This window comes from Balaenoptera borealis (genome assembly GCF_965194805.1).
Source record: "Balaenoptera borealis genome assembly, chromosome: 19".
NCBI lineage: Eukaryota > Metazoa > Chordata > Mammalia > Artiodactyla > Balaenopteridae > Balaenoptera > Balaenoptera borealis.
Window position 1 is genome coordinate 27,993,473 of NC_138878.1, and position 15,432 is coordinate 28,008,904.

A 15,432-nucleotide genomic window follows, 5' to 3' on the forward strand; every position below is an offset into this window, starting at 1 on the left:
TTGTAGCAAGGATTACGTGAAATAACATATGTAAAAGCAATCAGTACCAATACCCAACCTCAAACAAAGGAACTCAAAAAATGCTTGTTAAAATGAAGACCAGATATCCATCATGGGTGAAAATAATCTGTCAATAATCATCTAGCTTCCTTGAAAATACACAGGAACATAATCAGAGCAAAACCCCGTCTCTGCATCTTACCTCTGCAGCCATGAAAGCCAATGTGTGCATCCCATGGGTGTAGCCTGTGACACAACAGACAACTGCTAATCCACAGCAGGAAAGCAGCATAGCAATCAGTAGAGACAAAACTCGACCATGACTACTCATCGGTGTGGTGGGAGAAAAGGAAAGCTAAAAATGCAAAACAGGAGAAGGACGCTCATTCTTCAGCATGGCAGTGTTAATTAAACCTGACTAAGCATGGCAGTGTTAATTAAACTCAAGATTAACCTTGGTGTCTTTGCTTGGAGGTCTGTGCGTAGCCGCATGGCCAAATGGAAGCACAGAAAAGTATCCCATTACCAGATGGTCAAAATTCTCCAACCAACCTAAATATGAGTATGAGCTGATATTTTGAGATCTTTATCATTTAATTTACGGAATATAACAATATACATTATATTTGCATCTCAAATTCTCAAGGATCCTCCTACCAGTGGGATTATAAGCCTCTAGAAACAATCTGCCAAAGGAATGTAATTCTCTCTTCTAGCTTCAACAGGACTCAACTTCAATAGGGCAGCACCACATTCTGTTGTGTTCTTTCACAATCTTGTTCTAGCCCTAATCCCTCAAATTCACTTGAGAGGACATTCCTAGCCTGTTCACGGCTAAGACAACTGAAGTGTAATCCAGGTGCAGACTGACTACTATCATAATGCTATGGTAACAGTATACAGCTTGGAAAGGAAGGCCTGGAGCTGTGACTCCTGAGCAGGAAGGTGTAGATACCAAACCAGTCGGGGAGGTTAGAAGCACCTGTCCATGTCCTGGGATGGGGGTTGAATTATGAAACAGCTAAAGGCTTTGGAACTGAGATTAACTCACACAGACATGCAAGGACCACCATGGTCCATGAGGACTGGGTAAAGAAAGGGGCAAGCAGGGCTGTGGAGTGGGTTTAACGGAGGGGCAGGATTGTAGGCGTCCATTTACTGGGGATCCACGAGATTAGTTCGGGACTACTAACAAATGAAGATTCACCCACACAACTCTGAAGCCAAGAGGCAGATCTTGTACCCAGACAGAAAAGGTTCACTTCTCCAGGGACCAGGGAAGCCAAGAGAGCTAATTCAGTCCTGGCCCAGGGTGGAAACAACGTAAGCTAGTCAGAAAGAAGGGCTCCAAGAACCAGAGTAAGAAGGGGGAAAATGGAAGTAGATTAGAACAGAAAACATCTGGAAGAGACCAGCTTTTTTTCAGTTTATATATTAAGGTTTCCTTGCGCTGTGATCAAAAACAGTTTGTGTAGGTGATTTGACCTCACGTGGGCTGTAATGCAACATTACTGGGGAGGGGAAGGAAACCTCCCTAGGGGACACTGCTCCTGCATTCCTTGGCTGCTGCAGAAAGTTCCTCAAGAAACAGGTAGAAGGTACCTGATCCAGGAGCCTTCCCTGGGAGAGCTATCCTGCACATGCGTGTCATGGCTCATTCATGTTACACAATTCAGACCTGGCAAATGTGTGCCTAAGCAGGAAAAGAGCTTGGCTAAAAACTCACATATTCAAACCGGTCCTTGCAGAGCTGAACCATCAGATGCAGAAATACCAGTCCAGCAAACCAGAGGCACCACATGACCACTTCTTCCACTGTCTGGACATTCAGCACACCGAAAATGAAAATGAACTTGTAGAAAATGAAATTCCAAAACTTGTCTTTGAGGTGCTAAAAAGAAAAATATTTATAAAGGTGATTACCATTATACCTAACCCATTCAAGGAGAAGGTAACATAACAAAAGTTGGCTTCTAAGGAGAAAATAGTCTATTCTCAGCTTTCTAACACTTGTCCACAAGAAAATATCAATAGAAGGCAAAGAAAAAAAGAGCCCTCTGAAGAATAAAGGGAAGACACCTAGAAAGTAATCTGTAGATTTTGGATTGAATTCCTTAGTTATGAAATTTTAGCCATTAAAAGGGGAGTGATATTAGTTTAGTACCTTATGTATTAATAATACATATACTTCTAACACAAAATCAAAAAGAATGGTGAGAGCTACAAGTATCATTTTTAATACTTCTACTCTCTAGATTTTTAAAACAAACAAAAGAAAAAGACTGGACATTCTTCTTCCTTTTTTTTTTAAACATTCTTCAGATTCAAAAATAACATATGCTCATTTGTCAGCCATAATCAATAATGTATGAAAAAGTACAAAGAAAAGTAAAACAAAAATGATGCCTTAACATTTTTATGCATTTTTCTTCCTAAATGTAAAACATTGATTTTTGTATACTTTTATTTCACTTATATTGTGAGAACCTTACCAATGCCAATGAATACTGTCTGAATAGACCACTTTAGTGGTTACACATGGACACCGAAACGTTTTTTTCACCATTCAGAAAATGTTGCAATGAATACCTTTGTACAAGTTTCTATTTTTCAGCATTATAGAATCAAAGCTTACGGATATTGTTATGGTTTCTAATAAGTAACATCCATCTGATTTCCAAAGAAGTTATATAAATGTACAGTCCCACAGAAGTATACCTGCTTCACTGTACTCTTTCTTACACTGAGGATGTCCAGTTTTAAAAATCTTTACTATCCTGAAAAAAAGGGCAATGAGGGGCGTCTAGCCAACAGATATTAAAAGATACCTCAAGCCACCTGTGGGAGTGGTGGCAACTGAGTGCAGAGGATAAGGATGAAAATATGGCTCCTAAGTATACTTTTATGTATAGTTTTGAACCATGTAAATGTTTCACAAATTCAAAAACTTAGAAAGAAAAGCAAAACTGAATAAAAACAGAAATAATTGAACCTATGTGTGGAACAAATTGATAATGTGACTATTTAAAGATAAGAGTTATTTTGAGAATTTTAAAACACTGTACTCTGACTGTACACCCTTTGTTCATAGAATAAAACGAACTAGGAATCCTTGGTGAATGTCTGTTTCCAGATCTGGGGCAGGAAAGCATGAAGTGAACCTAGAACATTTTGTGTCCTGGTTCTGAACCTTCACTCCACCATCTATTTGCTGTGTGGCTTTGAGCAAGTTACTTACAATCCCCAGGCTTTGGTTTCCCCATCTATAAGACGGGTCTTATAACAACAGCATATATCTCATAAAATCGTTGGGGTAACTCAGTAAGTTAATATATGTACGGTGCTTAGACAAGTGCCATAGTAGGCATTAAGTGCACTTAAAAAATTCCTTGTTCTACACTGCCACTTAACGGTTGAATATTTGTCCAATTTTAGGTAGTCAATGTCTTTGCCTCTAGCATTACTCTATTTCTTGAAGTTTAAGCACCCAAAGAGTAATCCCATGTCAATTCTGTAGCATTCTAACTCAAAACGGCGCTTAATAAATGCTACTGGATGACACTGGTCAAAAACTGTCATCACTGAACAACATGAAAGACGTGATCTATACTGAAAAAACTGAAAGTAGAGTTGAGTGACAAATGTGTCCATTATGATTACCTCCAGGTATTTGAAAAATCTCTGTAATACTCCAAGGTTATGTTTTCTGTAAATTTTGAACTGATATTTAACATTTTAGGGAAAAGAAAGCAGTATGTAAGGCCCACTGGTGCCAGATCAATCCACCAGCAATTAGGTTGCTTTCCTGGCCTGACCAATTTCTGGCCCACAAGTCAAAAGTTTTTCTTGAAAACAAAAGAAGCATCAAAGAAAAACTTCTGTATCCTACCAAAAAACCCTCTATGTTCTACTGATCCCATCTGGGAGACCTCTGGAGTCGATAATTTTGGAGAAAGTACTGAATACTCACTAATGAAAAATTTCTGGGAAAACAAACAGTCCTGCTCTTAACAGCATCCAAGGGCTCAATCACACAGTAAATGCATTTCAACTCTAAACTAGGACCTCAGCTGATTTAATAACAAGAGATTTGGGTTGAAAAGGACACGTAAGGGGTGAGGCCACTGTTGTACCTTTAATGTAGTAGGTTCCTGTGTTGTACCACTGGGAGAAGATAAAGTACAATATAGTTCTGTTTGTATGTTATTGTTTTAAAGGCCAGTTCTAAATTCTTACTTTAAAACACACTATTCTACACTCCATCCACTAAAATCCTTGGGGAACTGCCAATCTGTACAGTATGCTTGTGGCACTAATTCTTTAATGAAAGCACCTCCTGCTCATACATGCATTCTGAGAGTAATGTTCAAATGTCAGACTATCTCACTTGAACGCTGCTTGTAGAATGATGAATCTTAATACACTTTTCCAAAGGGAAAAACAAAAATCTCTCAGTAAATTCCTTTGGAAAAGAACCCATATTCTAAAGAATGATATATATGATTACTCAAACTAAAACAAGTCTGAGCTTCTTTTAAAATTACCTCATAAAAGTCATGGGGAAATAGCTACAAAGAACAATATTGAGACAACTTGGATACATTAAATACGGATTGTGGATTACATGAAGTATTTCATCAATGCTGAATTCCCTGATTTTGATCACTGTGCTATGGTTACATAAGAAAATGTCCTTGCTCTTAGGAAACAGACTAAAGTACTTGAGGTTAAAGGGGTATGATGTCCCCAGTTTACTCTCAAAAGGATCACAAAAAATATGTTTATATAAATAAAAGGCAACTGTTAGAGCAAATGGGGAAAAATGTTAATAACTCTGAATCTGGATGAAGTCTATATAGCAGTTCTTCATATTATTTGTACAACTTTTCTGTAAGTTTGAAATTATACCAAAAAATTTTTTCTTTAATCTGGTCACAAGAATGCATCCTTGCTATCTGGACTTACCTGTCTTTCGCTCACTCGAAGAGGGCCAAACACGATACACTGGATTAGCTTAGCCACCAACATCAAAACACAGCAAGCAGTATTTACTAGAACCTGTACACAAACCAAAGAAAGGAAGTTTATTTCCTTCTGTTGAAAAATAAAAGCAGCTCTAAAAATTTTATATTAGGAATTCAGCCAACATTTCTAATGACTGAGCCTTTCCAGTTTTCTACCAGTACAAGATAAGTAATATTTGAAGGGGCACATTTTTATGGGTGGCAGGGTACAGATGAGGAGTGGGGAGGAGAGGCACCAGCTCAGCAGTTAATTCAGAGCCCTGTCCCGACATGTACCCTCCAGAAGGCCACCTTCCCCTTCAGTCTTAACTGAATTTTGTGTAAACTTTGTACTGGATGCACCTTAAAAAACCGTAAGTATCTCCTAGGTACATCACTTCCTACATTAAGATTTTGACAGCCTAGAAGAAAACTTTTCCAGAAAATGCAGTTATCATGAACAGTGAAGTCCAGCACCCAAACACCCTGCCCTGCCCTGTCAGAAAAACAGGACATGTGGAGAAGAGTGTGGATGGTCACAAAAAAGTCACAAGATCATGAAGAACTGAGAATCAAAAACATACACATTTTCAAATGTATTGCAATGGGACAAAAGATATCTGTGGTTGGTGTTGGCCTTAAAGTAAAGGTTCTGGGGCATTCGAGGGGAGTGGAATCAAGAAAGCAGGAAGAGCTGAGAACCGAAAGGCAACCATGAGACACCAATAACAATCCAAAGCCTTCTTCACCAGCAAGTGGAAAACTTTCTTAGTAATTAAGAGAGGGATCTCCTTACACCTAAACAACAAATGTAATGCTTACAAAATGAAAACGTGGGCTGCCCCTGACACAGAGGCTAGTGTGACACATCACATTACTGATGCTCAAATGATTTCTAAAACCACAGAACCTGAAAAAGCCAAAAGGACCTTGATGAAGATGGTAAAGAGGACTTTTATTAAGAGCAAATGAAAACAAACACCAACAACGTAAAGGCTGCTTCAATCACTGATTCACTAAGTTTACAGGAAGGTGGCCATATTCCTCTTTCCAGGTCATTCTTCCCTCTACTTTTAAAAGAAGCAAATGATATTTTAAGAATAAGTAAATAAAAGGAAGGTGACGGAAGAGAGTAAGATAAGAAAGCAAACTCCCTAAGATCTCTTCAGGTTCCCCTTAGTGCTTCACACCATCCAGCCCTTTGGTAGCCCTGACGCATTACATACAATGAATGGTAGCCCTGATTCATCACAAGAGATTAAATTATGTTTAGTTACATTCTGCCTGTCTAATGGGGCAAGGAAGTATGTGATGTACTTTCAAAGAACTGAAACAAAAATAGTGCTGAAAAATGAAACTCTGCTGGTAATTAAATCCTTCAAATAGCCAGGAAAAAACCCAAATTAGTTATCCAAAACATCCCACCTCCCTAACATGACTCCCTGTGGAGCAGCCCTATTCAAAACATTCCAACAAATAGTGTAGAATACTAAATTTTAAGGAGATGAAATAGAGGTTTAAAAGGCTCATCTTCATTGTGCTCTAAACCAGTTAATGGGAACCCCAATCATGTTAATTAAGAAAAAATGTCATAAGACAAAACTACAACCCCAATTCCTCATGCCATATCCTCCAGCTGAAGAGGATTTTTAAAATCAGCCAAACATCCCCAGCCTAATTACAAAACAATTTTTAAAAATTCTTCCTGTTTTTGCAGGTAGGCTTACAAAGTAAAGAAATAAATTCAACACATTTAGCACCTACTTGCTCAAGGCATGTGGGACATTAAGAGAAATGAGGGTGATCTGAACCCTGCGCTCAAAGAGCTTTTAGGATCTACAAGACACAGAACTTGGTAAGCATCTAACAGACCAAGCCAGCTGCTGTGAGAACAGAGGAGAAATCAAATTTAGGGTCGCTTAATCATTTCTCTACCCTAAACATCATTCTCATACACCTTGGGTTACAAAGTAAGAAATAAAGTATTACTTCTCAGGTAAAACTTTTCTTAAGTTTTTCTAAGTTCAAAAATGAGGTATAAAAATTTTGTATCTTTGATTTACCAAAAAAAAAAAAGTGGAATTCCCTCATAATTCCATCACCAGTAGATAAACATTTCTTATTGTAATATAAATGGAAGATTTAAAAATTAGCACAGCTAAGAAGGGAAAAAGGGCTTGACAAAGTAAACTGATATGAGAAAGGGATTTTATGTAAAAGGAAAGAGATAATCTTTTGTGAACTTTATGAAAGTGAAAGCTATACAGGATTGGAAGCAACTAAGTTATTTTAAGATCATGAATGAAGTGTTTTTAAAAACACCTCAATAATTATTAACTATTTATTCTATTCTACTTACAGAAAAATGTCTTAATTTCACAAATATCATCATTCCAATAAAGATATAATAAATTCTCAATTTTAAAATTGACAAAGGCTTGAAAAATTGCAGATACAGAAACATAATTGTACCATTCCTCATTTAAAAGCAAATCCCAGGATTACCATATACATGTTACTACATATAAAATAGATAATCAACAAGGACCTATTGTATAACACAGGGAACTCTACTCAATATTCTGTAATAACCTATATGGGAAAAGAATCTGAAAAAGAATGGCTATATGTATTTGTATAACTGAATCACTTAGCCGTACACGTGAAACTAAACACAACACTGTAAATCAATTATACTCCATTATAAAATAAAAATTAAAATAAAATAAAATTCCAAATCAGATCCCACTAGGTCACCAGTGATATCCTTACAGAAACAACACTTCAGCTCATATTTAAACCAACGGAATTGGGACAAACTTTCTCACCTCACTTTATCCTTGCAGACCACAGTAAAAGTACTAACCTCATTCTGCTATACACAGCTAACTAATCTTTCTTTGTGGGCAGAATCCAAACTTAAATGTAAGTAAATCTAAGTACAATGGGTTCACTGGAGCACTGTTTATAATAGCAGAAAAATGAAAACCAATTAAATGTCCATCAGGGAGGTTAGTTCAATAAACCGTAAAACAGCCATTCAACAGAATACAATGAAGCCAGGAAAACTAAGTCAGCAGTTCTGCATTTACTAGCATTATACAGAACCTTCAAGATAACTTGCTCACTGAAAAAAAAGCAAAGTGTAGAAATGTGATTACTATGCTACCTTCTGTGTATGAAAAAGAAAGAATATGTATACATACCATATATATTTGTATAATATGTAGATGTGAACTGCGTCGACGTGATCAATCTGGGTATTTCTTAGTCTTCTACTTAACACCAGCACTAACTACCTCCTCCCCCCACAAAAACACACCTTTTATCAGTCTCCTCCTTTAAGGACAACTGGAATGTTACTTTTCTGTAGGCGCCCAGTGACAAGTATAAAATGCCAGTAATGCAAACTCCCCCTTATTATACTGATGCTCGTGTTCCTCTTTGCACAACATTAGGGAAATAATGAGACTACCTATACAAAGCATGCAGCATACATCTAGCAAGCAATCAAATAGCAATCTCCTTCCCCCCAACTATAAAGATTTTTCCTATATTTTTAAGTTGTTTATCTAGGTTTATATCCTATTATTTACAAGTTTAGTCTTTTTCTTCAGCTGCCCCAACATTTCTGGAGCTAACATTTTTCTCTAATCTTCTTTGGAATATTCATCTCATAAAGACTCAAACCCAGTAAATTACTTTCAGCTCTCAAGTTGTATAATTATGTGAAGATGGGCTCTTTGAAGCAGTAGTCAGAAACTTTTTCTCTAATGGGCTATCAGACAGTAAATATTTTTAGACTCTGTAGGCCACATGCTCTCAATCACATAGTCTTCCTTTCGGAAAAAAAAGAAAAACTTTAAAAATGTAAAAAAACATTATTAGCTAATAGGCCAAACAGGCCAACACGGTTTGCCAAACCCTGCTCTCAATGGTCAGTTCACTTTTATCCATTTTCGCTTTTGGTGACTTTTTCCCTTGACACTTCTATTTAAACTACTTCATTTGCATATAATTAAGTCATCAGAACCTCAAAACTTGTTTCACATGTCTATTTCTCCATTTTACCATGTCCACCTCTTACAGTTTTAAAAGCAAATACATAAAAAAGAAAAAGAAAAAACCAGAACAGAACTGAAAAAAAACCAGGAGAAAGTAATGAAACTAATGAGTAAGATTAATGAAGTTGAAAAGCCAAAAACACCTGAACAATTCAAAACGATGGAAACTGATCAGGAGGTACTTTAATGGAAGTGACATCTGAACAACGTAAAATTACCCTAGAAATGAGTAACAAAATAAAACCTAATCTGGAATGAAAGTTCTAGAAAGACATGAAGAAACAAATAATCATGTCAAACCTGGGTATTTGTTAGTGCAACAACCCTGGGAACCTCCCCTCACACCTATTCTCAATGTCAGTGCCAGAGGGCCACCTGGAGAACTTTCCTTGGGGACTGGAGTCCTAGGTCACTACATCTGGCCTCTTCCCAGTCTACATAAATCCATCTTCCCCACTGTGGCTATAGGTCCGCCCCTGAAAAGATCATCTCATCATGACAGCCCCTCCTCCCCTCCTCTTCCACTTAAACCCTCTGGCCCATGAAATAATGTTCACACTCCTTAACAGAGCATGCAAGGTTTACATCATCTGACCTTCACCCCATACCCTATCCTCTCCCTCATCAGTTTCTCAACCATTTAACACGCCTAAAATCACCTAGGACATTAATCAAAACGAAGACATTATATGAGTATCTATATTCATCTAAACTGTGCCCTACAAAGATAAGTTTTAGAGATTCCAATATGCAAAATAATATCTAGCAGGATTTGCAAATTGGCAGAAAGATCAATTGATTGTTTTGTCTTGCCTTTTTTTTTTTAATATTTATTTATTTATTTGGTTGCACCGGGTCCTAGCTGCAGCAGGCGGGCTCCTTAGTTGGGCTCCTTAGTTGTGGCAGGTGAACTCTTAGTTGCGGCACACATGTGGGATCTAGTTCCCCGACCAGGGATCAAACCCCCTGCACTGGGAGCGTGGAGTCTTATCCACTGCGCCACTAGGGAAGTCCCTTGCTTGGTTTTTAAAAAATTGAATCTGAGTGTCCTTGGGCAGGGCAAGAAAGGATCCATTCTGACAAAGGCCCCGCCATATATTCACCTAATAATGCGATCTGTCAGGCCTCGGAGGAAGGCATTTGAGATTTTGACTCCCACTCGTCTACTAAAGCAGAAACTTAAGTAATGAGTGATGAGGAAAACTGACAATGCATACGTGGAGGGTCTGAGGAACCAAGGAAGACCAAGATAAGTGTGAAAACCACAGAGGAAAGATGGAAGAAAAACAGCAAGATCAACTGAGAAAGGAAAAAAATCATCAGCAGATAGGAAGAAATTACAAATTCGCATGAGGCAAGACCTCTGTTGAAAAAGCTGGGAAGAAAAGGAAATTTTCTTAAAAGTAATAATTTTCACAGAAAATCAACAGGCTTTATGTAATGTTTTATGAAGAGGTGTTAACCTTGGAATTTGAACATGAGTTTTGTAAAAAGAAACTCTGGGGAGGGGGCAGGGAGATCATTAAACAATACTAGTAGTTGTTAAATACTATAGCAGTTCCATTTCAAAGGCTTATTTGTACCTTATACTTAAATATATATATATATATATACATAAAAGACTACATTATAATCTCAACATCTGGCAAAATCACTCTTCACATCACAGTTTACCTGCCAACTGAAATGCAAAAATAGATTTTTTAAATCTATGTTTAATAGAAATTAAACAAGAGACGTGCGGCTGAATTCTTTCTCTTCTCCCTTCTTCTGTACTGTAAGGTTCAGCTTTACACAGCAGTGGAGGAATGGAACTTCACACTTCACTGCCTTCTACTCATCTCTTCATCAGAAGGACCAAGAGACTTGATCCACACCCAGAGAGTTCATAAATCCCACTGCTTCCTGATGAAGCACAGCGGGGTTAATTATAGCAAATGAGTTGTGTATCATTCTGTATACTTGGAATATTAATCCCAGTCACTTACAGCCGGCTCTCACCCCGAAACGGGAATTTACAGGAGGAGACAAGACTCTGGACCCAAGACACAACAGCAAATCCAAGGGACAGACTTCAGTCCTGGAACAACTTTTCTGATCGTCGTGGGGTTTCCGTGAGGCATTCAAAGGCCAAGGTAGAAGCCAAGCTCTTAAGCCAAGATACTGTTGATCTACCCGCCTGAAATTATCTGTTCTAGTAAGTGAAACCAGCATTTATGCCTTGTAAATGCTGCTTATCTTACACTGGCAGACAAACTGGAAACCGTGTTTTAAAATGGATCACTAAAAGGAGAAATCCTGAGTTCAAATGGAGAGACACCTCTTGACTCCGAATGTTTTGGCTGCCTTCAGACATCAAAGGAAACTTTCATGAATCACCAGGTAAAAGCAGCAGGAAAGGAAGCACAGTTTGTGTGTTTGTTCTACCCAAAGAGGACAATCACATAATAAACAGAAAAAAAAAAAAAAAAAGGCCTCTCTCCAAACAGGAATGTCCGAACACACCCAGATGCCTAAAACTCTCCTATGCTCAACATCCGAATTGTCTCTTCCCTCTCTTCATGGGAAACCTGTTAACATTTCCGGATCTGACAGAGTCCGAAAAGCCTTCCAACTTCCCTCCACAGTTTAATAAAATAGCCGGGGTAACTGACTGGCCGGTCCCAGCCTCCCAGGTCAACCCGCTCTTTGAGGGCTCCTTGTTTCCTTCCCGGTGGTCCCTGAGAACCCCAACTCTGCTCCGCCATCGTTTACTTCTCCCCACAACCCACCCCAGCACCTCCCCCCTCCCCCCCCCAGCCCTGACCCTCCCCGGCCGGCCGCGTCCCCTTGCGCCCCGCCCCCTGCGCCTCCCCAACCGCGTCCCAGAGTCCCTTCCTCAGGCCCTCAAAGGCGACCCTGCCCTCGGGACCCGCCCCTCCTCACGACCCCAAAGCCACCCCCCCAACCCCTCACCGGGTCTTTCGGTGGCGCGCACGCGGGCGGGGCCCCGCCCCCCGGGCCTCGCTCTCGGGGGTCCCGGGGGGAGGGGACCCCGGCCCCAGCCACGCCCCCCACAGATAATGGATGACATGGCGGTCCCCACAATCCCCCGCCCGGCTCCTCTCCGCTCCTCCTCGGCGGGCCCGGCAGCCTCGCTCACCCATACGAATAGGCTGTCCGAGAGCAGGTACTGGGCCACGTCGCGGGCCCGGGGTCCTCCGGTGCTCGGCCGGACAAGCGCGGCCGGGTCTGGCTGCACCGGGGCCGTTACCGGCTCCGCCTCGGCGGGCCCAGGCCCGGGCCTGGCCTCGGGCTGGCTGAGAGCGCGGTAGGCGCTGACGATGGTGCCGAGCAGGGCCAGGCCGCTGAGGCCCGTGTAGGTGCGGAGGCTGGGCCAGGGGAAGCGCTCGAGGAAGAGCAGCGGCATGGCGGCAGCGGCGGCTTCCAGCCCCCAGGCCTCCCCGCGCTGCGGCCGGGCCGCGGCGGCCTCGCGAACGGCGCCCACGGGCTCTGGCGTCGCCGTTGCCGTCGCTGCTGCCGCCGTCGCCGCTGCCGCCGCCGCCTCGCCGGGCCGGGCCGGGCCGGGCCGCTCCTGGCCGCTCGCGCCGCTCCGCCCCGCGCCGCTCCCGCTGCTGCCCCTGCCGGCGCGGAAGAGCCTCGGCTGGTTAGGGGCGGGCCGCCGCCCCCAGCAGGGTGCGGGCGGGACGGGCGCGGGGGCGCGGCCTCCGTCCCCCGCCCCTATCGGTCGCGCCGCCGCCTGGCTGGCGAAGGCCCAGGCCGCAGGCCCTGGGGCCCAGAACCCAGCATTATCCTCCGCCGACACCCCAGCTCGGCCTGGCCCGCGGACGCACAGGGCACCCGACCGGGGCCGAGCCCAAGCGTCACTCAGGCCCGACGGCGCTGACGAGCGGTCGAGCCCTGGCCGCGTGGCCGATCCGCGGGACGTGGGTACCCCCACCACCGGGCGTCCGGCCACTTGTCCCTTCCCTTGTTTCCTTGAACTACCCCTTAAGCAGGTTACCCCGGAGCACCCCCTGCGGGCCTAGGAGCTTCCTAGGTGGCTGAAAGAGGAGATGGTGCTTAGGGAATAATAGAGGCCCTGACCCCATAGAAGGAAAATTAACCAACGGTCTTAAATTCCTCGCAAATAAAGTTTCTGCTGTTTACTCGTAACCTCCAGCAGAGTCTAAAACGAATCTGATTTAGCAGGAAATAAAAATGTGTTCCCTCATACACCAGGTAGGAATGTAAAATGGTGCAACTATTTTGGAAAGTGGTCTGTCAGCTCCTCAAAAAGTTTAAACCTAAGAGTGACCATTTGACCTTGCAATTCCACTCCTAGGTAAATAACCAAGAGAAATGAAAACACACCACCGCACAAAATGTGCACAGAAATGTCAATAGCAACGTTATGCTTAATAGCCAAAGGTAGAAACAACCCTAATGTCCCTCAAGTGATGAATGGATACCTAAGTGATAACCCCTACAATGGAATAGTATTCAGCCATGAAAATGAATTAAGTACTGATACATGCTGCAACATGGACAAACCTTGACAACATGCTAAGTGACAGCAGCCACACAAATGGCCGCATAGTGTGATTCCATTTATTCGAAATGTCCAGCACAAGCAAAAACATAGGTAGACAGAGAAAGTAGATTAATGGTTCCTTAGGGAGATGAGGGAACTGAAGTATAATAAAAGCTAAACATGGATTTCCTTTTGAGGTGACGAAAGTGTTCTAAAATTGTGGTGACTGTGGCACAACTCTGAATATACTAAAAATCTTTAATTAATTGTATATTTATATGGTGAAATATGTAAAGTATAGCTCAATAAGGCTGTTAAAAAAAAAAGAAAGAAAAGCACTACCAAAGAAAAGTGCTACCTTGGGGGTCTTATTCCTCATTGTATCCCCAAGGGCCTGTACTAGTGCCTGATGCAGAGTAGGTATTCAGCAAATATTTGTTGAATCTTACAAACTTTCAAAAGAAAAGGACTAAAATATATTCAAGGTCTCTTTCATACCTAATATTCTAATTCTAAAAGTTTATTAGTTAGAAAACGAAAGATCGCTCAGCTCAACGTTATTACTATCCAATTTGTAATTTTTAGAAACATCCTATTAAAGGGCCTGTGATGAACACAACAGTTTGGCTTTTACTGGGGAGGACGAGTGTGCACACACACACACGCTTTTTTATGAGATCTATATGATTAAACTTTCAGTTCCCTTTGGTTCTCTACCTGCAGCCATTTGATTAAAATGCTAAACTTTCAACTTTATTGATAACTAAAGTTTTATATGGAAAAAAGGACAGTGATTTTCCACAGAAGTAACTGTTCTACTTTATCTGAGCCCCCATAAATTTTTTTTTTAATTTAAACTTGGTAAATTCTTTTCTTTTCTTTTCTTTTATTTATTTATTTATGGCTGTGTTGGGTCTTCGTTTCTGTGCGAGGGCTCTTTCCAGTTGCGGCAAGTGGGGGCCGCTCTTCATCGCAGTGCGCGGGCCCCTCATTATCGCGGCCTCTCTTGTTGCGGAACACAGGCTCCAGACGCGCAGGCTCAGTAATTGTGGCTCACGGGCCTAGCTGCTCCGTGGCATGTGGGATCTTCCCAGACCAGGGCTCGAACCCGTGTCCCCTGCATTGGCAGGCAGATTCTCAACCACTGTGCCACCAGGGAAGCCCCCCCATAAATTTTAAACCACACTATCCAACTATCCAAATTCAATCCAAGCCACAATAGTTATAAAATATCATATACCAAACTTGTCCTGTCACCGTAAGAAAGGGGCTACTGTTAATAAATCTGTCCTTATTAAGGTACAATATTCCACCATCTTGAATTCAAAGTGTTATACTCTGAGTTATATTTTGAGAGAACCACTAGTTTCTAAGTGTTAAAACTTTAGGCAGCCTGTTTCCTGGAATGACTTTGTGTTTAATAGCAACTTTTAACATTTGATTCTGACTACATAAAAACTACAGTCTAAATATTATACTTTTAGAAGCTTGTAATTTCTGAAGATTCAATATGAGAATAGGTGACATTAACCTAACTATGTAAGGTTATTTTTTATTTGCATTTTAAAAGATCTTAAAGGTTTGCATCTGGACATCTTACTGGGATAATTAGTATTTGTTCTGCCAACATTTTGTCCTCACCCATTCCAAGAAGGTAGCCAGGCTTTTGCACATCCTTCCCTCAAGGATTTTTTTTTTTCAAGGACAGAACCCACCTTCTAAAGTCAACCAATGCTCCTGGTTCTTTGTACTGCATCCTACATCGTGATAGGAGTGGGAAAGGTGACCGGACTCAGGGGGATGAATACTAGTGTGGCCAGGAAGGCTGGACCATAGGCATAGGGGCCACCTG

At 41.5% G+C, this 15,432-nt stretch overlaps 1 protein-coding gene across 1 annotated transcript in view; it reads right to left on the reverse strand.

Annotated features, from left to right (window-relative positions):
• AMFR (autocrine motility factor receptor) overlaps nucleotides 1-12,702 on the reverse strand; it is a 40,352-nt gene extending 27,650 nt beyond the window's left edge. Inside the window, exons 1-4 of the mRNA XM_082366969.1 lie at nucleotides 12,210-12,702; nucleotides 4,966-5,058; nucleotides 1,727-1,891; nucleotides 203-355 (exon numbers count right to left, since the gene is read on the reverse strand). Of these exons, the coding sequence (XP_082223095.1) occupies nucleotides 203-355; nucleotides 1,727-1,891; nucleotides 4,966-5,058; nucleotides 12,210-12,476 (678 nt within the window). The 5' untranslated portion in view covers nucleotides 12,477-12,702. The remainder of the gene's footprint in view (nucleotides 1-202; nucleotides 356-1,726; nucleotides 1,892-4,965; nucleotides 5,059-12,209) is intronic.
• Between the last annotated feature and the right edge of the window lie 2,730 nt (nucleotides 12,703-15,432).